We start from the raw sequence: 23620 nt of genomic DNA, 5'->3' as shown, positions 1-23620 counted from the left end.
AGTCTCTTCTTCAAAGCCTCCAGGGATGAAGCTCCCACAACTCCCGAAGGCAGCTTCTGTTCCATGGGTTGATTGTTCTCACTGTCAGAAAATTCCTCCTTATTTCCAGGTTGAATCTCTCCTTGATCAGTTTCCATCCATTATTCCTTGTCTGGCCTTCAAATGCTTTGGAAAATAGCGTGACCCCTTCCTCCTCTCTGGGGCAGCCCCTCAAATATTGGAAGGCTGCTCTCCTGTCTCCCCTGGTCCTTCTCTTCCCTAGACTCGCCAGGCCCAGTTCCTGCAACCGTTCATCGTATGTTTTAGTCCCCAGGCCTTTGATCATCTTAGATAGATTCAGATTAACAGAGTTGGAAGGGACCTTGTAGGTCATCTAGTCCAACCCTCTGCCCAAGTGGGAGACCCTACACCATTTCCGACAGATGGCAGTCCAGTCTCTTCTTGAAAGCCTCCAGGGATGAAGCTCCCACCACTTCCGAAGGCAACTTCTGCTTCCGTTGGTTGTTCCAAATGAAGGATTAAAAATTTTGGCTCTGTTTTGTCTCCGCAGAAGCTGGAAGCCAAATCTCTCATCAAGCTGAACTTTGCCAAAAACAACGACGGTGAGTCGGCGCAATTTATGAAAAAGCGGATAGGAGGATTGTGCAGATGACAAAGAGGCCCTGGGGAGCCTGGAACAAGTGATCCTTCTGCCTTTTTGTCACAATGAGTCCTTTGTCCCCCATAAAATCAGGGCTCCGGGTTGGGGGATGCCCATCACCCCATTTCCAATCGTGGAAATACCATAGTCCTGTATTTACGACCACCTAAAAATCCCATTGCGCAAGATGGTTGTGAACTGGGTTTTGCTCCATTTTGCAACCTTTCCTGCCGCTGTTAAGGGAATCACAGCCTCCTAGTGAGTGACCTAGTGTAAGGCATCCAGAAAGTATCCATGATATCAATCACTCCGAGACATATTCTCTCCAATTGATTTATTTAGGAACAGATCTGGTATGTCTAAGGCAATTTCCCAAAGTGAAAGTATTTTTGAGTGTTACATAGAATCTACCTTCTCTCCTCCCACTTCTACACTTCCTAAATCACAAGAACCAATTAACTGCAACTGGAATTTCTTAGTGCGGCATACAGAATAACCTTGAACTTTTCAACACCTCCACACACGCACACCCCCCTTGAATTATGTGGCAGCTGAATTTCAAAGCTGACACCTAGAGCCAATCACTAGGAGGCTGCAAGTTCTAGTCCCGCCTTAGGCATGAAACCCAACTGGGTGACCTAGAGCCAATCACTAGGAGGCTGCAAGTTCTAGTCCCGCCTTAGGCATGAAACCCAACTGGGTGATCTAGAGCCAATCACTAGGAGGCTTCAAGTTCTAGTCCCGCCTTAGGCATGAAACCCAACTGGGTGACCTAGAGCCAATCACTAGGAGGCTGTGAGTTCTAGTCTCGCCTTAGGCACGAAAGCTATCTGGATGACTTTGGGCCAATCACCCCGGAGGTGGGAAAATGAGTTCATTTCTCTCTCTTTTTCCTTCTTCAATTTAGGGAAATACCACTGCCCGGTGCTTTTCACCGTCTTCACCAATAACTCCCACATCGTGGCCATCAAGACCACCGGGAACGTCTTTGGTTTTGAGGTGAGCATGTTCACAGTTGACGAGACACGGGGGATACATGGTAGTTCCCCAGCTCACAACCAGCATTCCCAACCGCTAAGCAAGGCGGTTGCTAAGTGAGCCGCACTCAACCCTCCCATTGATTCCCCGTTTCTTCCTTTCCTTTTCTTCTTTCTTTTTTTGCAAGGCGGTTGAGCAGCTGAATATAAAAACCAAGACCTTTAAGGATCTGTTGAGCGATGAGCCCTTTTCCAGGCAAGATATTATTACATTGCAGGTAAAGTTTTAAAAAGAATGAAACGGGTTTTGGTTTTGGCATCCTCCTCTTTCCAGTTTTTTAAGAGTCTCCATTTCTTCTCTCTCTCTCTCTCTCTCTCTCTCCTCTCGCTCACTTCCCCTCTTCTCTGTCCCTCCTCTCTCTCTTCTCTTTCCTCTCTTCTCTCTCTTCACTCTCCTTTTCTCTCTTTCTCCTGCTCTCTCTCCTCTCTCCCTTTCTTCTCCCTTCTCTTGTCTTCTGTTCCCTCTCCCTCGCTCCTTCTCTCTCTCTTCTCCTTCCTCTTCCTCTCTCCTGCTCTCTCTCCTCTCTCTTCTCTCTTTCTTCTCCCCGCTCTTCTCTTCTGTCCCCTCTTCCTCCCTTCCCCCCTTCTCTCTCCCTCTCTCCTCTCCTCTCTCTCCTCTCTCTCTTCTCGTTCCTCTCTTCTTTCTCTTCACTCTCCTCTTCTTTTCTCTCTTTCTCCTGCTCTCTGTCCTCTCTCCCTTTCTTCTCCCTTCTCTTGTCTTCTGTTCCCTCTCCCTCGCTCCTTCTCTCTCTCTCTCTCCTCCTCTCTCTCTCTCTCTCTCTCTCTCTTTCTTCTCCCGCTCTTCTCTTCTGTCCCCTCTTCCTCCCTTCCCCCTTCTCTCTCCCTCTCTCCTCTCCTCTCTCTCCTCTCTCTCTTCTCTTTCCTCTCTTCTCTCTCTTCACTCTTCTTTTCTCTCTTTCTCCTGCTCTCTGTCCTCTCTCCCTTTCTTCTCCCTTCTCGTCTTCTGTTCCCTCTCCCTCGCTCCTTCTCTCTCTCTTCTCCTTCCTCTTCCTCTCTCCTGCTCTCTCTCCTCTCTCTTCTCTCTTTCTTCTCCCCGCTCTTCTCTTCTGTCCCCTCTTCCTCCCTTCCCCCCTTCTCTCTCCCTCTCTCCTCTCCTCTCTCTCCTCTCTCTCTTCTCTTTCCTCTCTTCTTTCTCTTCACTCTCCTCTTCTTTTCTCTCTTTCTCCTGCTCTCTGTCCTCTCTCCTTTTCTTCTCCCTTCTCTTGTCTTCTGTTCCCTCTCCCTCGCTCCTTCTCTCTCTCTCTCTCCTCCTCTCTCTCTCCTCTCTCTCCTCTCTTTCTTCTCCCCGCTCTTCTCTTCTCTTCTGTTCCCTCTCCCCTCCCTCCATCCCTTCCCCTCTTTTCTCTCCCTCCCTTCTTCTCTTTCTCTCTCTCTCTTCTCTTTCCTCTCTCCCGTTCTGTCTCCTGCTCTCTCCTTTCTTCTCCTCTTGTCTTCTGTTCCTTCTCCCTCCCTCCTTCTCTCTCTCTTCTCCTTCCTCTTCCTCTCTCCTGCTCTCTCTCCACTCTCTTCTCTCTTCTCCCCGCTCTTCTCTTCTGTCCCCTCTTCCTCCCTTCCCCCCTTCTCTCTCCCTCTCTCCTTTCTCCTCTCTCTCTTCTCTTTTGTCTCTCTCCTTCCATCCCCCTCTTTCTCACTCTCTTTCTCTCCCCCCCCCCCATCTCCTCCCCTCCTGACTTACTGAACGTCAGTTCACTTTTACTGCTGGGCCATAAAACTAAAGATTTATTTACCAGAGAGAGCAAACAATTTCAGGGCTGAGTGAAAGGCACAATTATGTCACTTAATGAGAGACGGGGCAATCCGCTCCCTCTCGAGTGAGCCAGTGGAATATTATTGGAAGAGGCTTTCTTATCGCAAGACACAATGCCACATTCATCTCCACCACCACCACCCCCTTCTGCTATTTGCATTCCAACTGTGACATCTTCTTCTTCTTCTTCTTCTTCTCCTCCTCCTCCTTCCTCTTCCTTCGACCGTTCTCTCAGTTCTGGGTTTGGATTCGGGCCAAGGGGCGTTCATCCTTGCCCGCTGTGCCGGATTTTTATTTATGTATTTGGCAGTGGCAGAGGGGGAAAAAAAAAAAAAACTGCTCTGGAATCCGTCCACGTCACATTTCATCACTCTCAAAAAGAGATATTGCCGGAACGCAAACAAAGCTTTTTTTTTAATCCCATCTGTCCTGATGGTTGCCCCCCCCCCCCAAAAAAAAAATAAAAGAAAAATTGCGAATAGAATATAATTCGTTATTGGCTAAGTGTGATTGGACGCACAAAGAATTTGTCTTGCTGCAAATGTTCTCAGTGTACGTTAAAAAAAAAAAGATACGTTCATCAAGAGTCAAGAATCGTCAGGTACAATGCTTAATAATAGTCATTGGGTGCAATAAACAATCAAAACTTACTAGGAAACAATCAATATAAATCATAAGGATACAAGCAACAAGGTTACAGTCATAAGTCACAAGTGGGAGCGGGTGGGTGAAAGGAAGGATGGGAGGATTAATAGTAATAGTGATAGTAATGCAGACTTAAATAAATAGTTGAACAGTGTTGAGGGAAGTATTTGTTTAGCAGAGTGATGGCGTTCGGGAAGAAACTGCTAATACGGCTTCCAAAGCTGACACTGTTCTTGTGTCTAGTTGTTCTGGTGTGCAGTGCTCTGTAGAATTGTTTTGAGGGTTGGAGTTGAAACAATTAATGTCCGGGATGTGAGGGGTCCGTTAATATTTTCACAGCCCGCGTTTGACTTGTGAAACATACAGGTCGTCCATGGAAGGCAGGTTGTTAGCCATTGTTTTTTCTGCAGTCCTAATTACTCTCTGCAGTCTGTGTTTGTCCTGTTGGGTTGCAAAACCAAACCAGACAGTTACAGAGGTGCAGATGACAGTAATTCCTCTGTAGAACTGGATCAGCAACTCCTTGGGCAGTTTGAGCTTTCTGAACGGAGTCGGATGCGCAGCACCGCTCAGCATTGTGTTCCAAAACTCCCATTCTTCTCTTTTCAATTTATTTCATTTTAGGATCCCACCAACGTGGACAAATTTAACGTGTCCAGCTTTTTTCACGTGAAGAACAATTTGAAAGTCACTGACCCGGGTAAGGAGGATGGTGGAAAACTGCAGGTAGTCCTCGACTTACAACAACCACGAAGGCCCCAAACTTTGGTGGCTAAGCGAGACATTTATGAAGTGAGCTTTGTTCCATTTTGCGACCTTTCTTGCCACACTGGTTCAGCTGTTGTTCAGTGAGTAACACGGTTGTTAAGTGAATCTGGCTTCCACCATTGTCAGGAGGTCACAAATAGGGGGTCACATGACACACACCCCCACCCCAAGGACACTGCAACCGTCATAAATGTGAGTCAAGTTGCCGAGTTTCCAAATTTTGATCCACAACAGTCATAAGTGTGAAAGCATGCTGGCTGAGGAATTCTGGGAGTTGAATTCCACCCATCTTAAAAGAATTCTGGCTGAGGAATTCTGAGAGTTAAAGCCTCTTCAAGCTGCCACATTTAAGTAAGACAGCTTTAGATGCTGATTAGCTTCAAGCGGCCTCCAATATTTCGCCGCCGCCCTGTTAACACCTCTAGCTCTGACCCTCGCCAGTTTTCCCAGGTGAGCAAGGCCATTCCTGACCTGTCAACAATCTTTTGCAGATGACGAAAAAGCCAGGTCCGACCCCTCCTATTACCTGAAAAATGCCAACATCGAGACCAGAGAGACGCTGTTGGAGTTGTACAAAGAATTCAAAGGGGACGACATTCTGGCGGCTACCATGAAGGAGCCAGAGAAGAAGAAAACGGACAGGCTGAATGCGGTGAGTTGATTGGTCCAGGGACATTTCCGAAAGGGACTGGAGAACGGAGGACTTCAGCTCCCAGAATTCCGGCGCAAAACGTAGCGGTAACGCCGGTTGAATCCCACCCCTGTTTATAGTAGAGTTTTTAATTGTATATTTATGGAGCGTTTTTATTTGTTCTGGTCTCTGGTCTATGACTATAATAAACTGAAATGGATGGCTTGACCTGGCATAAAAGAGAAAATACAATGAGGAGGGAAGAGGAAAACAAAGCAATGCAGATCGCCTGTTTGGAGTCCAGACTGGCCCACCGTAGCCGCCAATTTCCCACAAAGACAACTCTCTCTCCTGGCATCCTCCACGGTGTATGCACACACGCACCCCTCTTCCTCTTTCAATGCAAGTGGGCCTCCACGTGCGACCACAACGAAGCCCCAAACCTATGTCACCAAGGGAGAAATTTGTGGAAGTGATCTTGGCCTCATTTCACGACTTTCCTTGTGCCACGTTGGTTCAAGCGAATCCCTGCCGCTGTTAAAGTTGGTACCGCGGTTGTTAAGTGAATCTGTCTCCCCCGTTGACTTTGCTCATCAAAGGGTCACCAAATCGACCCCGGGGGGGGCACTGCAACCGTCGTAACTACAAGTCAGTTGTCACGCGTCCGAAGGTAAATCACGTCACCAATCCTGAGAGTGAAAAACGGTCCTAAGTCGCTTTTTTTTTTTACAGCGATGATGTAACTTTGGTCACTAAATGAGCTGTTGTAAGTCAAGGACTACCTTGTACTGCAAATATTCTCACCCTGAGGTCCTCATCGGTTGCTGTTTTAACAGGCTCACTATTCCACTGGGAGAGTCAGCGCTTCGTTCACATCCACTGCCATGGCACCTGAGACGACCCACGAAGCAGGTAAAATAGACTTCCGAAGGCAAACCTTTCCACGGGTGAATTGTTCCAACTCTCAGGAAGTGTCTCCTGAGTTCTAGGTTGCGTCTTTCCTTGGTTAGTTTCCCTCCATTGTTCTTGTTCTGCCTTCTGGTGCTCTGTTTATATATATATATATATATAAATATATACATTTATTATATATTTACTTCGTTCTTATTTACTGTTATTTCCACTCTTTGAGGACTGTGTGTTGATCGGTAACATATAGAACTGAATTGATTCAGCTTTCAAGAGCCTAAAAAATGAAAAGGGACGCAGTTTTTCTTCATCGTATTTTCCAAATCTCTCCTCTCTTTAGAATAGAATACAGTACAGTACAGTACAATACAGTACAATACAATACAATACAATACAATACAATACAATACAATACAATACAATACAATACAATACATCTACATCACAGAATAGAATAGAATAGAATAGAATAGAATAGAATAGAATAGAATAGAATAGAATAGAATAGAATAGAATAGAAGCTGGAAGGGACCTTGGAGGTCTTCTAGTCCAACCCCATGGTTATCCACTCTCTTCTTAAAAACTTCCAATGTTGGAACATTTATAGCTTCTGGGGGAAAGTTGTTCCCCTGGCTAATTGTTCTCACTGTTAGGAAATTTCTCCTTAGTTCTAGGTTGCTTCTCTCCTTGGTTAGTTTCCACCCGTTGCTTCTTGTCCTGCCCTCAGGAGCTTTGGAGAATAGCTTGACTTCCCTCTTCTTTGGGGCAGCCCCTGAGATATTGGGAGACTGCTCTTGTATCACCCAGGGTCCTCCTTTTCATCAGATATACCGATGCTTAAGTGGCAAGGCTGTTGGTTCGTCGCAGAGGGAGTCGTACACATTAAACCAGCCTTAAAGAGAGGGAGGGAGGCGGACGGTTTAGAAATACGAAATGTATCTAAACAACAACGCATAACTTGAAACCCCGTGACCTCTCTGAACAGCTGCCATTGATGATGACGTGGTTCGGTACCGGTATGTCAAGAAGAAGGGTTACGTCCGGTTGCACACCAACCAAGGGGACCTCAACCTGGAGCTTCACTGTGACATGGTAAGGAGTTTGTCGGCTCGTTACCGTTGGTTGCCAAGTCTTCAGGTGTAGAAGAAGGTCCTTCAGATGCGTCAAGGTGGATGGTCCTAGGAATAGCAATAGCCGATAGGTTTATATACCGCTTTGCGGAGCTTTGCAGCCCTCTCTTAAGCAGTTTGACAGAGCCAGCCTTTTGCTCCCAATAATCTTGGTCCTCATTTTATCGACCTCGGAAGGAGGGAAGGCTGAGTCAACCTTGAGCCGGTCAGGATCAAACTGCTGGCAGGGGGCAGAGTTAGCTTGCAATACTGTATTTTAACCACTGTGCACCGTGGATGGATGGGAGGGAGGGAGGAAGGAAGGAAGGAAGGAAGGAAGGAAGAACAATAGCAATAGCTCTTAGACTTATATACTGCTTTATAGTGCTTTACAGCCCTCTCTTAAGTGATTTACAGACTCAACATATTGCCCCCAACAATCTGGGTCCTCATTTGACCCACCTCACAAGGATGGAAGGCTGAGTCAACCTGGAGCCAGTCAGGATCGAACTGTTGGCAGCCGGCAGAATCAGCCTGCCATACTGCATTCTAATCACTGAGCCAGCCCAGCTCATCTGTAAAATCTTTCCAGATTTGGCAAAATGTGGATTCCCACCTGTGAAGTTCTTTCCTTCTTATCCTCCCTCCTTCCCTCCTTTCCTTTTGTTCTTCCTTCTCTCTTTACTTCTTTCCCTTTGTTCTTATCCCTTCTTCTCCTCTTCTCTTTATCTCCTCCCTTCCTCCATTTATCTCTTTCCTTCTTATTCTCCCTCTCTCCCTTTCTTTTGTCCTCCCTTCTCTGTTTACTTCTTTCCCTTTGTCCTTTATCCCTCCCTTTCTTCTCTCTTCATCTCCTCCCTCCCTTCCTTTCTTTCTGTTCCTCCCTCCCTTCCATCCATCCGTCTTGTGGAGGCCATGGGTCCCAGTTCCCTCCTTCGCGCATCAATCCTAATTAAAGCACCCCTGACAGATGGCCGTCGAGAGCCTTACATTGCTGGAATCACACTCTCCTCCAGTGGCCCGGTGCCATGTGCATCTCTTCGATTGGAGGTGTTGAAGCCATGTCATGTTTTTGTGGCCTCCGTCGAAAACCCTGGTTGAATGTACTTGCGAAGATTTCAGGAGCCAGGAGGTTAGGAATCACGGAAGGAGACCATTTTGGACCACAGAAGGTAGCTGGGAAGAGCTATGACTCACGGGTAGAAGGAAGAAGACAACGTCACCCGGCGATGTGTGTTAAGACATGTGGGCTGGAAAGGGCTAGCGCTGCTAAGGGGTGTAAATCTCTAGTGGGGATCCATGCGCGTTGAGGATTTTGTCCAGCTCCCTGGTGTCTTCCTTGCTGCGTATGGAGCTTGTTTTTCCAAAGGTCCCAAAGGTGCAACTGTGAACTTTCTTTGTTTCTTTTCCTTGTGGACTTTTTTTTTTTCTCGAAGAGGTTTCGCTCCTCATCCAAGAAGCTTCTTCTGTTCTAACTGAATGGTGGGGAATTCAGGATTCTTCAGTCAGAACGGAAGAAGCTTCTTGGATGAGGAGCGAGGAAAAACAAAGCCCAGTTACCTCCTGAAAAAAACACCTTTGGGACAACCATGACCCGAGAATCTCCATTTTTCCAAGCGCGTTTTTCCCTAGAACAGAAAACAAGCATTTTAGATCTATCAGAAGACAAGTTTTTTTTTAAAAAAAAAAGGATAATACAAGTTGGGCAGTTAGGTAGAGCCATTGCATTTCTTGATGGCAAAAAGAAAAGAATATACCGGGTTTCTAACCCAGATCATGTCCTGCGGTGGTGTTATTCTACCTGCAAAGAACTTTACGCCTCTGAAATTTGTCTGAAACGGTATAGGGCAGTGGTGGCTAACCTTTTGGGGCTGCTGGCACCCAGAATGCAATGCGCCCCCTGCGCATCCACGTGCAATCCCCGTCACCCCCTTATCTGCACTGCGCCTCACAGCTGATTTTTCGGCTGGTTTGAGGCCTTTTTCAGCATCTCAGAGGCTTGGAAAAAGCCTCTGCAAGGCTTTTCAGGGTGAATAATATGCCCGTTTCGTTCCTTCCGGTAATACAGGAAGTGACGAAACGGGCGTATTCGTCCTGAAAAGCCTTGCGGAGGCTTTTCCAAGCCTCTGGGAGGCCAAAAAGGCCTGAAACCAGCAGAAAAATCAGCTGTGAGGCGCAGGCATGTGCAGCGAGGTAAGTTTGCCTGCGGCTCATGTGCCAGCACAAATGGCTCTGCGTGCCACAGGTTCGCTATCGTGGGTATAGGGTCTCCTGCTTGAGCTGGGGGTTGGTTTGGAAGACCTCCAAGGTCCCTTCCAACTCTGCTAATCTGTTATTTGATCTTCAAAGACTTCTCGGTTACTTGCAGATCTGGCCAAAAGAGCTTCTGGATCTCAGAGCTAAAACTGGTTTTAATTCCTCTTTGCCATGTTCCCTATTCGTTGTTTTTTTTTTTCTTTTCTTTTTTCTTTTTAATCAGAATATCTTCTTTCTTTCATTTCTCCTGTCTTTCCCCGGTCACCTAATCTTGGAAAACCACAACCTCCCTTGGTGAAGTTGAGGCTTTGTTCTTTTCGAACGTCTTTTGTCTCCCTATCCAACGTCCTTTTGCTTTTGACCAATAGCAAAATGGGTCGAAGCCGTGAGCCAAATCAGATTTTGGTGGTTGTGGGGGTTTTTTTTCCCCCTTCCTGGGAGCTCAAAGCCAAAAATTCCAAATTCTGGACTTGTTAAAAGTGGCGAAGTGGCAGGAAAAATAGAAGAAAGGAACGGGCTCCTCTCTCCAAGGGAGTTTTCAGCTGTTTGTTTTTTTCCAACCCCTTATCCTTCCTTTCAGGAATGTTGCTAAGGCAACCCTGGCTTGCTTGCCAGAACGTTATGCGCCTCGTATGATGCACACGCAGTGGCCATGGGAACCAGTTCTCTCTCTCCATGCGTGTGGAAAGAGAGAGAAAGACCGCGTGTGTATAAATATAAATAAAATCAGTGGAAAATAATTTGCAGCCCACAGGGTGTTTGTGAAGGACGCCTCTTATCTCTTTTTCCACGGTTGCTTAAATTCATTATTGCTTTGCTGAGCGCACAAACAGGGCTTAAAATTTCCTTCAAGGAAAATTCATTTTTGCAGATAGTTCTGCACTTATGTACATCCATTTAGTGACCGTTGAAAGTTAGAACAACACCTACACCGTCATAAATAATGAGTCAGGTGCCAAGTATCCAACATTTGGTTGTGAAAACTGGTCATGTCACTTTTTTTCAGAACATCGCACCTTTGAACAAGCACTAAAACTATTGTATGTCAATAGTTTTACCTATAATCTCAGCCATAGCTGTGATTTATTTATGATTTATTGGTTAAATTTTATTACAGTAATCCTCGAGTTACGGATGCCGCTGAGCCCAAAATTTATGTTGCCAAGTGAAACGTTTGTTAAATGAGTTTTGACCCATTTTATGACCTTCCCACCGTTGCTGTGAATCGTTGTATTTGTTAAGTTAGGTAATGCGCTTGTTAAAAGAACCTAGATTTCCCCATGGACTTCGCTTGTCAGAAGGTTGTAAATTCGGAGCCCAGGATGCTGCAACCATCATAAGTATGATGTCAGCTTTGGAGGCCATATTAGCACCAGACGCTTCCACATTCCTGAGCCTGGCAAAATGGAAGGGGGAAAATTCTTGGAGTGTATATGTAGTTAGACTTAATAGCATTCTTTTTCTAAGTCAAGGTCATGTTATCTCTGCACCTGGGTGAGAGGACATCTCAAGTTAGGATAGAAGGTGATTGGGGCATGTGGGTGCAGAGGGTGGATTTGTAAATTTTTACTTATTGCAAGGAAACCCAGAAATTTCAGATTTGGGATTTTCCGGATGTGCCAGTTTACTACTCTTAATAAAAGGAACCTTGGAGAGGCTGTCTGTCTCGGAGTTATTGGTTGGAGTGGAGGTTTTCGGGAGCGCTGACATATGAAGCAGTTGTCAAAGATGTGAATGTTTGATCATGTGAGCATGGGGTGGCTTCAACCGTCGTAAATGTGAAAAACTGTGCTAAGTCCCATTTTTTTAAAGCGCCGTTGTAACTTTGGTCACTAAATGAACTTATGTTAAAGACTGCCTGTATCTGGCCCTGGGGCTTCGCTAGGAGGCTTAAGACAATAAAAATGAAGAAATGAACCAAACTAGACTGAATTGTTTCCCTGTATCATATAAATATATGTGGGTATATACCTAATTTAGTAATTATTTTGCAATGTTTATGTAGCTTTTTGGGGGGAGGGGGTGACCCTTTGAGATCTGTACATCACAAAATTTCATTTTAATGTATGCTGATCAGTGTATATTCAAAGTGACAATGAAGTTATCATTCTAAGTGTGAACAAAAGTATGGAAGATCAAAGCAATAAAATAAGCAATGAAAAAAAAATGACAAGAACCTATCTGATATGATAACAAAAGACAGACAGAGAACAAGTGTTTTGTTCACACCCTGAACGACTTTCCTGGGTAAAAACAGACTCAATTCCATTCTAAGCAGTGGGTTTTTTTTTCTGTCTTTCCCAGACTCCTAAAACCTGCGAAAACTTCATTAAACTCTGCAAGAAGAAATACTACGACGGGACCATATTTCACCGATCGATTCGCAATTTTGTGGTGAGTATCGAACCAGGAGGCCAAAGGTAGATTCAAATTAACAGAGTTGGAAGAGACCTTGTAGGTCATCTAGTCCAACCCCCTGCCCAAGCAGGAAACCCTACACCTTTTTTGACAGACGGCAATCCAGACTCTAGTGATGAAGTTCCCACAATTTCTGTTCCATCGGTTGGGGAAATTCCAACCGATGGAACAGAAATTGCCAGAAAATTCCTCCTTATTTCCAGGTTGAATCTCTCCTTGATCAGTTTCCATCCATTCTTCCTTGTCTGGCCTTCAGGTGCTTTGGAAAACAGCTTGGCCCCCTTCCTCCTCCCTGTGGCAGCCCCTCAAATATTGGAAGGCTGATATCCTGCCTCCCCTGGCCCTTCTCTTCACTAGACTAGCCAGGCCCAGTTCCTGCAACTGTTCATTGTATGTTTCATCTTCCAGACGTTTGATCATCTTGGTTGCTCTTCTCTGCACTCTTAGGTCTGCAAATTAGAGAAATGGGGGGGGGACAGATAGAGAGAGAAGAGAGGATGAGGAGAGAGAGAGATGAAAGAGGAGGAGGAGAGAAGAGGCAAGAGGATGAGAGAGAAAATGAAAGAAGAGAAGAGAGATGAGGATGAGGAGAGATAGAAAATAGAGGAGAGAGGCATATGAGAGAGAAGAGAGAGGAGAGAGAGAGGAAAAAAGAGAGAAGAGGAGAGAGAAGGAGGAGAGAGAGAAGAGAGGATGGAGAGAGAGAGTTGTGGGTCTTGATTAACGGCTTTCCTGGTGCAGTTGTCACCATCCCTTCTGGATCAACAACTGCAGGGAATGTAAAACTTAACACTTTACATGAAGAGAAACATTTCCTGGAGCGCCAGAGTTCCCTTACCAGCTGATAAAAAGTAACACCTTGAATGATCTCAACAATTAATCCCATCCCACCTTAACATTGTCTTTATCTTTTGAATGTCTAGATTCAAGGTGGAGACCCAACCGGGACGGGGACAGGTAAAATATCTGAGATTTTCTTTCTCTTCTTTCTGGTTTGATTTATGTTAAATTTTTGTGGACCCTGCAGGAGAGGGAGAATCTCGTTAGTCTATGGTAGCCAAAAATAGGAGGAGTCTACTGGCATTCTTAATTTAATCAACTAAATTATTCCTATCTTAATAGAAATTAATAATAATAATAATAATAATAATAATAATAATAATAATAATAATAATAATAATAATAATGTTGTTGTTTAAATTAAGGTCCTGTGTTCCGAATCCATTGCTGCATCTCAGCTGCAGAGTTGAGAAAACGTTCAGGATTTGGGGAGGAGACAGTCTCCACATTTTGAGGCAGTTTGGTTTATTGGTTAAGATTAGACTAGAGTAGAAACCCCGGAGACAGTGAGTTCTAGTCCTATTGTATCCAACTGGGTGACTTAGGGCCAATCACCAGAAGCCAGTGAGTTCTAGTCCCACTTAGCCATGGAAGCCAACTGGGTGATCTTGGGCTAATCACCAGGGGCCAGTGAGTTCTAGTTCCACCTTAGCCATGGAAGCCAACTGGGTGACTTGGGGCCAATCAACAGGAGACGGTGAGTTCTAGTCCCACCTTAGGCATGAAAGCCAACTGAATGATCTTGGGCCAATCACCAGGAGCCAGTGAGTTCTAGTCCCACTTATATATATATATATATATATAAGATGTCTTATCCACCATCAATGGAATATCTCCTCCACCATCCATGGAGTGTCTCTTCCACCATCCATGGAATGTCTCCTCCACCATCCATGGAGTGTCTCTTCCACCATCCATGGAATGTCTCCTCCACCATCCATGGAGAGTCTCCTCCACCATCCATGGAGTGTCTCCTCCACCATCCATGGAATATCTCCTCCACCATCCATGGAGTGTCTCCTCCACCATCCATGGAGTGTCTCTTCCACCATCCATGGAATGTCTTATCCACCATCCATGGAGTGTCTCTTCCACCATCCATGGAATGTCTTATCCACCATCCATGGAGTGTCTCTTCCACCATCCATGGAATGTCTCCTCCACCATCCATGGAGAGTCTCTTCCACCATCCATGGAATGTCTCCTCCACCATCCATGGAGAGTCTCCTCCACCATCCATGGAGTGTCTCCTCCACCATCCATGGAATATCTCCTCCACCATCCATGGAGTGTCTCCTCCACCATCCATGGAGTGTCTCTTCCACCATCCATGGAATGTCTTATCCACCATCCATGGAGTGTCTCTTCCACCATCCATGGAATGTCTTATCCACCATCCATGGAGTGTCTCTTCCACCATCCATGGAATGTCTCCTCCACCATCCATGGAGAGTCTCTTCCACCATCCATGGAATGTCTCCTCCACCATCCATGGAGAGTCTCCTCCACCATCCATGGAGTGTCTCCTCCACCATCCATGGAATATCTCCTCCACCATCCATGGAGTGTCTCCTCCACCATCCATGGAGTGTCTCTTCCACCATCCATGGAATGTCTTATCCACCATCCATGGAGTGTCTCTTCCACCATCCATGGAATGTCTTATCCACCATCCATGGAGTGTCTCTTCCACCATCCATGGAATGTCTCCTCCACCATCCATGGAGAGTCTCTTCCACCATCCATGGAATGTCTCCTCCACCATCCATGGAATATCTCCTCCACCATCCATGGAATGTCTTATCCACCATCCATGGAGAGTCTCCTCCACCATCCATGGAGAGTCTCTTCCACCATCCATGGAATGTCTCCTCCACCATCCATGGAATATCTCCTCCACCATCCATGGAATGTCTTATCCACCATCCATGGAGAGTCTCCTCCACCATCCATGGAGAGTCTCTTCCACCATCCATGGAATGTCTCCTCTACCATCCATGGAATGTCTCCTCCACCATCCATGGAATGTCTCCTCCACCATCCATGGAATGTCTCCTCCACCATCCATGGAATGTCTTATCCACCATCCATGGAGAATCTCCTCCACCATCCATGGAATGTCTCCTCCACCATCCATGGAATGTCTTGTCCACCATCCATGGAGAGTCTCCTCCACCATCCATGGAGAGTCTCTTCCACCATCCATGGAGTGTCTCCTCCACCATCCATGGAATGTCTCCTCCACCGTCCATGGAGTGTCTCCTCCACCGTCCAGAGAAGGTGCTTCTGAGGAGCTATGGTGGAACCCACGAGTTGCTCCGAGGCAGCCTGTTGGCTTTTATTTCATGTGGAAAATTCTCCCCTGTCCCTCTTAACCTTCTCACCCCGTCTTCATTCTTGTCAAGTGGAAGGAGGGCCGGCTTTAAAGGCATGTCCATGTTTTTTATTTCAGGAGGAGAATCGTACTGGGGAAAGCCGTTCAAAGACGAACTGAGGCCCAATTTGTCCCACACGGGGCGAGGTGTCCTCAGCATGGCCAACACAGGGCCCAACACCAACAAGTCTCAGTTGTAAGTGGCGTACACGGTGCTCCTTGAGCCCAAAATATATGTGAGAAATTTGCTCAGTGAGTTCGGCCCCCTTTTAACGACTTTTTCTTGGCCACGTTTTAAGTGAACCCCTGCGGTTGTTAAGCGAATCTGGCTTCCCCGTGGGCCCGGCGTGTCAGAAGGTCGCAAAAAGGGGGATCACGTGACACACACCCCCTCCCCGGGGAGGCTGCCCCCTTCATAAAGGCGAGTCGGTGGCCAAGCCTCCCAAACGTAAACCGTGCAATGGGGGAGATGCTGCCAACGGCCTTTTTAAGTGTGAAAAAGGGTCAGAAAGTGGTGCCGTTTGTAACTTTGGAGCGCTCGCTGAGTGAACCGTTGTACGTCGAGGACTGCCTGTGCGTACCTTGAGCGGAGAAGGAATCCCAGCTGTTTGGGTCAAACCTGGGATTGAACTCCGTATTTTGGAAGCTCTTGAAGGGTTCGTTTCATGGCACCCTTTTTTTTCCCTTTTTTTCCCCCTTTTCAGCTTCATTACTTTCCGCTCCTGCGCGTACCTGGATAAGAAGCACACCATCTTTGGAAGGTAAACTGAGACTTTTCTCTCTATCCAGGGTCGGGCTGCTGGGGGTCCACGGGGGTTCGGGGGAGCCCCCTAGTGAAGATTCTGTGCAGTTTGGAGAAACCCCCAAGTCCCACTCCTGGCTGGCCCCGCCCACCCCTCCCCTCCGCTCCCAGGAGTCCCCACATGGCTCTAGTCTTTATTCTATTCTATTCTTTTCTCCTGTTCTATTATTGTTCGGTTGTTTTCTATTATTTATTCTATTATTCTGTTGTATTCTATTCTATTATTCTGTTCTATTATTATTCTGTTGTATTCTATTTATTCTTTTCTATTCTATTCTTTTATTAATCTGTTGTTTTCTGTTATTTATTATATTATTATTCTGTTGCATTCTATTATTTATTCTACTCTATTTTATTATTCTATTTATTATTCTATTATTCTATTCCATTATTTATTCTATTCTATTATTCAGTTGCATTCTATTATTTATTCTATTCTATTATTATTCTGTTGTATTCTATTTTGTATTGTATTATTATTCTATTCTATTTTTCTGTTATATTATTCTATTCTATTTATTTTATTCTATTATTCTATTCTTTTATTTATTCTACTCTATTTTATTATTTTATTTATTATTCTATTATTCTATTCCATTATTTATTCTATTCTATTATTCAATTGCATTCTATTATTTATTCTATTCTATTATTATTCTATTCTATTTTATTATTCTATCATTATTCTATTCTATTTATTCTATTCTATTCTATTATTATTCTGTTGTATTCTATTATTTATTCTATTATTATTCTATTGTATTTTTCTATTCTATTATGCTATTCTATCATTTATTCTATTCTGTTATTCTATTCTATTCTATTCTATTCTTATTCCATTCTAAATGGAAGCAGGCTAAACACCCCAGCTCCCTTCCATTTGGTGCTTATGATTTCCCTTTGGACTTATCAGGTCCACCACCGGGCCTCCTTCTGTTCCTTCCCTCCATTGGGCACGCCAGCTCCCTCCTCCCCCCAAATTTTGAAGTTGGTTGGGCTTTTCATGCTACGTCCTTACTCCGCGTGGGTTTTCTCTTCCTTCCCCCAGAGTGGTAGGCGGCTTTGAGACCCTCACTGCGATGGAGAACATAGAGAGCGATCCCAAAACGGACCGTCCCCAGGTCAGTCTCTGTGGGGCAAAAAATCAAACGGGGGGATCGAAACAGCCTTGGCTCGATTTAACGGTTTTAACTTTGCACCAAGCAGCAGCGAAAGGCCTGTGCAGCTTTCCCCACTCCTCTGTTCTCTCCCTTTTTTTTTTTTAACTTTAGGAGGAAATAAAAATCGAGTCCACAACAGTTTTTGTTGATCCATACGAAGAGGCCGATGCCCAGGTGAGAGTACAAAAAGAGTTCAGGAACTCATTTGCCAAATTACCCTCCCAATTCCCTCTTTATCTCTTTTCCTTCCTTCCTTCCTTCCTTCCTTCCTTCCTTCCTTCCTTCCTTCCTTCCTTCCTTCCTTCCTTCCTTCCTTCCTTCCTTCCTATAGCTGTTCATGTCAACCAATGACTCTGAGCACCTTACAGTTGTAAAAACTAAAAACTTCGTGCAGCTGTTGCCCACCTCATGTTTTCAGCTGATGTGCTCTGTGGCCCGTTTGAAACCTCATTTTCAAGGTTTTTTTCAGGAAGATTGATCTGACTCCATTCACTTTCTCCAAGGTGGCCCAAGAAAGAGAGAAGGCCCAGCAGGAAGAGGAGGCAACGAAGAGAGAAAGCAAAGAAGTCCCAAAGAAGGAACCTGCCGCACCCAAAACTTACCGCACAGGAGTTGGGAAATACATAAATATAGCCGCAGCGTAAGTTCTGGTTGTATTTTACTTTTTGGAATTCCTAGGTTCTTTTCTTATGGGGAGATCAAGCAATCCTTGCATGTGTATGTGATCTAGAAAAAAATAACCTCTGCCAGTTGATCCTGTTGAATTTGTGCGAACATTTTTGTGGGTTCAGGTAGTGAAAAATAGAAATAGAAGGATGGGATAGGATAATGAATGGAATGGAATCGAATCGAATACAATGGAATATGGAAAGAATAGAATATGGAAAGAATAGAGAATAGAATAGAATAGAATAGAATAGAATAGAATAGAATAGAATAGAATAGAATAGAATAGAATAGAATTAAAATAAATAGAATAGAAAATAGAAAAGAAAAAATAGAATAGAATATAGAATAGAATAGAACAGAAAATAGAAAAGAAAAAAGTAGAATAGAATATAGAATAGAATAGAATATAGAATAGAATAGAACAGAAAATAGAAAAGAAAGAATAGAATAGAATATAGAATAGAATAGAATAGAATAGAATAGAATAGAATAGAATAGAACAACAGAACAGAACAAAATAGAAATGGAAATAGAATGGAATAGAATAGAATATAAAATAGAATAGAATATATAGAATAGAATAGAAAATAGTATAGAATTAAAATAAATGGAATAGAATTATGGGAATAGAATAGAATAGGAAAACATAATACCAGGATGGAATGGAATAGAGAAAAGGAATAGAACAGGACCAAACCAGAATCAGTTTGTCCCAAGAGCCAGTTAGATGAATGGATGGAGACCAGATCCCTTAAGGCGATTAATCGCTTCCTGCTTCTCCTGACCTCCCATTCAAAATGACATTAGAACTTTTCACACTTCACTTTTCTTAATGTTCCACTGAAAGAAGAGGCGGAAAGACTTTCACTTATTTTAAAGTGGGGGGAAACTACCGGTCGATGTGTCCTCCTGGTCTCCCCTTTGTCCATTTCCGCTCCTCTCTTGCACTCTTTCTGGAGAACCTTAAAGGCAGGGTCTGTTTGCAGGAATGGGGAGGGTTTGACTTGGGCATTTTGTGACGCAGGAAGCGCGCAGCGGAAGAGGGACCGTCCACCAGCGGCCTGGCCAAGAAGGAGAAGAAAACGGGAGGCTTCGGAGACTTCAGCTCGTGGTAGCCCACAGGGGAGGACCAACTCCAAACCTTCCAGCTTGGAATGGAGAAGAGCCAGGTCTGTGCCCTCTGCCGCCGTCCAAAAAAATAGGAGACTCTTGGCTGTAATCTTTCCCCTTAATATTGTTTCCCTGGCAGCCTTTTGTGGGCTTGGGAAGAGCTTTGGGGAAAGTTAAGGCTTTTCGCGGGGTGCCTGTAAGTCAGTGACAAGCCAGAAAGATTCCTGCAGATTTCTTTCGGTGAGGCGTGTTCCAAGTAGAAGAAAGGAGAGAGATCTTCCATTTCACAGCTGAGCGATTGAATTTGGGAGAAGACACTTTGGGTGGGGGAAGCGACAGTCCCTCCCAGGCGCTTCCCATTTTGAAGAGCTGCCCAGATGCTCTTGAACAACAAACTTTTATCTCTGCAGCCTGTTGATTTCCCACCTAGACATTTCAAGCCAACATCCTTGTTTACAGGTGGTGATGGATACAGATCCTCAACCGATGCTCAGTGAGAATTCTGCTTCAAAATACACCCACCCCACACATATCCACCTAATGCCACAGCTCTGCTCCAGTTTCTCTTAGCTACTGAAGAGCTGTTGGCCCATCTTCCCTCTGATGTGTAGCCTAAAATATCTGAGGAGGCCTCTAGGAAAACTCCCGGTGGAGTTATTGTTATTGGCCTAACCCAGCTAGCCACTTGATCTTACCTACCTCTTTGGGGAATTTCAACTCCCTTCGTTTGGAAGACAGAAGGATTTCTGGACCCCAGAAGCAAACTGATCCAAAACCAAAGGGCGTAAAGTGATCGATTACTTGCTAATAGTGATAAAAGTTGAGCAGACAGAACAGTAACTGGGAAGCGTTTGTGTGAAGAAAGGCAAAATAGCAACAAGGAAGGGTTGGAGGATCTTTGGAGTGGTGTGGTTACCAAGAGGTTGAGCTCTCGCTATCAGGAGGTTGTGAGTTCAATCTTAGGTAGAGCAGATATTTCTCTCTCCAGGCACACTGAGACTATATCTGCTGAACAAAAAACTCTGCACTGGTGACAGGAAAGGCATCGGGCCAGTAAACCGCTCTGCTAGCTCCATTCAGTTACCCAAGCTCCACTCCGCAAGGGATTATGGGATTGTTAGAAGAGGATGATGAAGGGTTGAAGGATCTTTCCCAAAGATACAAAGGTGCTGCATTTTAGCCCCTTTTCTTCATCACTGCCCTTTGATGGCAATGCTTAGTTCCCCATCTCCACCCAAATGGAGTTAACTGTTGGGGACATGTGCTTTTAGTTTCAGAAGTCCATTCCTGAAATTATCAGCACCGGCCATCCAGCTTGAGCCTTCTGGGAAACCTACACATCTAGAGAGGTCAGTAAAATCTCTCAAGAGTTGTCGTTCAAATGTCAGAAAACACTGAGTTTGGGTCAAACTTCTGATGCCTCTCACATCCGTTTCTAACAGTAGCTTCCAAGCTAAAAAACACACACAGGGAGGTTGGGTTTTTTTAAAAAAAAAAAAAATCCTTAATCGCCCACCACTTTTTCCTTCGGGGATGATCTCATTGACAAATGTTCTGCAGCAGGAGGAAGATGACAATTAACTCCATTCATGCTAAAAATGAGAATTGCCACTTGTCCTACCGAGCTAAAATAGGGAGAGTTAGCTTTGGGTGCAATCAATCTGCTTGAGTCTTGTGCTACCTGGATAGAATATTCTAGCCGTGTAGTCCGATCGGTCACTGGTTTTCTTTGTTAAAATTATTATTATTATTAATTTTGGGGGGACTGTTCAGGGATTTGCGGAGGAAACAGTGCGTATATACTCCGTGCAAATTGTGGTCTTTTGAAAAATTAACCTGTTGCAATGTACTTTTGTACAAGTTTCCTGGGTCACAAAATTTGTAAGCGGGATGGATTCCGTGAAATATTTTTCATTAAAGTTTTACATTTTCATTTGTCTCCCGATTGTCAGTTTGGGGCTCAACCTCCCCCTCGCCTAGAAGCCTGCTGACTTAGGATTTTCCCCCACCCCAATCATTTCATTGCCAGAAAAATGAAGTCACCCATATTTTTAAAAAGAGACTGGACAGTCACTTGTCTGAAACGATATAGGTTTTCCTGCTTCAGCAGGGGGCTGTACTAGAAGGCCTCCAAGGCTCCCTTCCAGTTCTATTCTATTCTATCCTATCCTATCCTATCCTATCCTATCCTATCCTATCCTATCCTATCCTATCCTATCCCTCCTCCTCCTCCTCCTCCTCCTTCTTCTTCCATTATTCTATTCTAATATTCTATTCTTTATTCTTATTCTTATTCTTCCATTCCATTATTCTATTCTATTCTATTCTATTCTTTCTTATTCTTTCATTCTTCTATTCTTATTCTTCCATTCCATCCCATTATTCCATTCCATTCCAAGGTTTGTAATGGGCCTCGAGTCCTTTTGAAGAAAAGGTTGTAGTTTTGCCTGCGTATGAAAATAGAAAGAAGGAGGCAGGGCAAGAAGTGGAAGAAAAATTACGAAGCTGAAAGGAGGCTGGTGAAACTTGCCAAGTTCAGAATGATCTAAAAGTATGAATATGTTGTAAAGAAGGAAAACAACCCAGTTTTCCGCAGACTGATTTTTAGGCCAACAAAAGAAGAGTGAAGCGAATCATCAGCAGAGAGCAATGCTGAGGAAAGCTGCATAAACCGTTTAGGGCAGTTTAAACCCCCAAAAGTAAGGCCAACAGCACTATATGAATGCATCAGAGCACTGATGATGTTACCTAGGCAGGTCATGAAATGTCTGCTAGAAAACAACCAAGCTCAGAGAACCTCCACCTTCTCTTCCTCCCCATCTTCTCCTCCTCCCCCACTTCTCCTCCACTCTGCAGACCCCACACCCTTCTAAGCATTGATGATGTTACCTAGGCAGGTCATAAAACGTCTGCTAGAAAACAACCAAGCTCAGAGAGCACCAAGGACTTCACAAACTTGTATTAAGTTAGTACTGCCCTCAAGAAAAACCTATAATACCTTGGATGGAGTTGTTCCAATCCCTTAGGGGCTCCATTGGAGGAAGAAGCCAACAAGAACCTGAAAAATTGTTCTGGGGTTGAGTTATACTCTGAAGGCTCAGGAGAAAGGGGCCATTAGTGGCTGTAACCATTTTCCATAAAGAGCATTTAACGAAAGCTTTTAATGTCTGCAGCCAAGTGAGTCATTCCTATTAAGAAAGGTTATGCAGGCTGTATTATTTATGTTTTATTGGAAAGTTCTAATTTTATATAGAAGACTCCAATGCACGATTTCTAAAATGATTTCCTGATCAGAAGAAGACATTGTTCGGCACGGAACAACCAAGCAGAGCTAAATAAAAAATGGAAATATTTTTTTTTTTCCTGATCCAAGTGCCCTCGTACTCATTATTTCCCTATACCAAAACTATGTCTTTCTTGTAATTCTATTATCGGTTCCAGGTATTATGCTTTTCTTTTTTTTTTTACAATGAATGATCTGATCCAGGATAACAAAAGCCACTTCAGCTGAATTGAAAAATAAAAACAGCCTTTTCATCTAATCCCGCTCTGGAACGGAGTATCCAATCTTGGTAATTTTAAGACCTGTGGACTTCAGGCCCCAGTTTTCCCCAACAAGTCTTGGCTTCTTCTACTTTGGAGAAATATTTGGGGGCTCCAATGGGTGGGGTACTCCACACCAGAGATGGTTAGTAAACGAGAAGGAAAATCCCTACTTCGCCCTGTTGTATTTTGATTTTTCTTATTTAATCTGTTTCTTTTCTCTACGTTTTAACCTCATGTACTTGCTGTTGCATTGTCGTAAGCTGCCCAGAGTTAACTTGATGGTGAGCAGCATATAAATTTAATAAATAAATGTTGCCAGGGTACCAAACTGGACGTTTTCAACAATAAGACTGGACAGTCATTTGACCGGGATGGTTATGTCTTCTGCCTTGAGCAGGGAGTTGGTTTAGAGTCCCATGCGACCCTATGATCCTTTTGTTCCAGTTGAATGTTTTATATGCTTTAGGATCTATTCTCTGCAATTTTTTGAGCCGATGCCTTTCCTGCTTTCTTTAAAGACCAGAGGCAAATGTTTCAGACACGGGGTTTGTTTTTGTTTTTTTCGGGAAAAGGAAGTCCTAAACAATGCTGGATAGAGCGGCCTTGAATGCTTACCGGCTTCCCTGCGGCAGTGATGGTCTCTCAACTGGAAGTGATGTCAAACCACTTGGGAAGGAAGCCCTAAATTGAATTAAGAGCAAGGAGGAAAATGAATTGACGGGCACTTCGGTCTTCGTGGTTTCTCTTTTCCTTTGCAAACCCTTTTTTAACATTTTGGCTAACCCGGTTCTGAATTAGCCAATCCCCACGTTTGTATTTATCAACTGGCTAAGAAAACTTACCATCCGCGGGCAATTGTGGAATTTAAGCAAAGGATTGGTCCCCACTTTGTGTGACGACTCTCCTGAATGCTTCCCCAGATACCCTTTCTCCAGATG

At 44.4% G+C, this 23620-nt stretch overlaps 1 protein-coding gene across 2 annotated transcripts in view; it reads left to right on the top strand.

Moving 5' to 3' along the window:
• PPIL2 (peptidylprolyl isomerase like 2) overlaps positions 1–23620 on the top strand; it is a 37023-nt gene extending 13403 nt beyond the window's left edge. Inside the window, exons 6-21 of one of the 2 annotated variants that reach the window (XR_015739625.1) lie at positions 551–602; positions 1548–1639; positions 1806–1895; positions 4715–4790; positions 5350–5510; positions 6326–6401; positions 7384–7490; positions 12068–12157; positions 13105–13138; positions 15474–15591; positions 16100–16156; positions 17246–17318; positions 17469–17531; positions 17861–17997; positions 19051–19195; positions 23603–23620. Coding sequence is in view for 1 of the 2 variants with exons in the window: in XM_087913348.1 (XP_087769474.1) it covers positions 551–602; positions 1548–1639; positions 1806–1895; positions 4715–4790; positions 5350–5510; positions 6326–6401; positions 7384–7490; positions 12068–12157; positions 13105–13138; positions 15474–15591; positions 16100–16156; positions 17246–17318; positions 17469–17531; positions 17861–17997; positions 19051–19141 (1317 nt within the window). In the remaining variant the exon portion in view is untranslated. Of the gene's footprint in view, positions 1–550; positions 603–1547; positions 1640–1805; positions 1896–4714; positions 4791–5349; positions 5511–6325; positions 6402–7383; positions 7491–12067; positions 12158–13104; positions 13139–15473; positions 15592–16099; positions 16157–17245; positions 17319–17468; positions 17532–17860; positions 17998–19050; positions 21070–23602 lie in introns of those variants that run through there. The other variant, XM_087913348.1, reaches the window with a different exon arrangement.

The sequence above is a fragment of the Pseudonaja textilis genome, chromosome 15 (assembly GCF_049901715.1).
Source record: "Pseudonaja textilis isolate UNSWEBS1 chromosome 15, rPseTex1.2, whole genome shotgun sequence".
Classification (NCBI taxonomy): Eukaryota; Metazoa; Chordata; class Lepidosauria; order Squamata; family Elapidae; genus Pseudonaja; species Pseudonaja textilis.
This window is presented reverse-complemented; position numbering and strand designations above follow the sequence as displayed.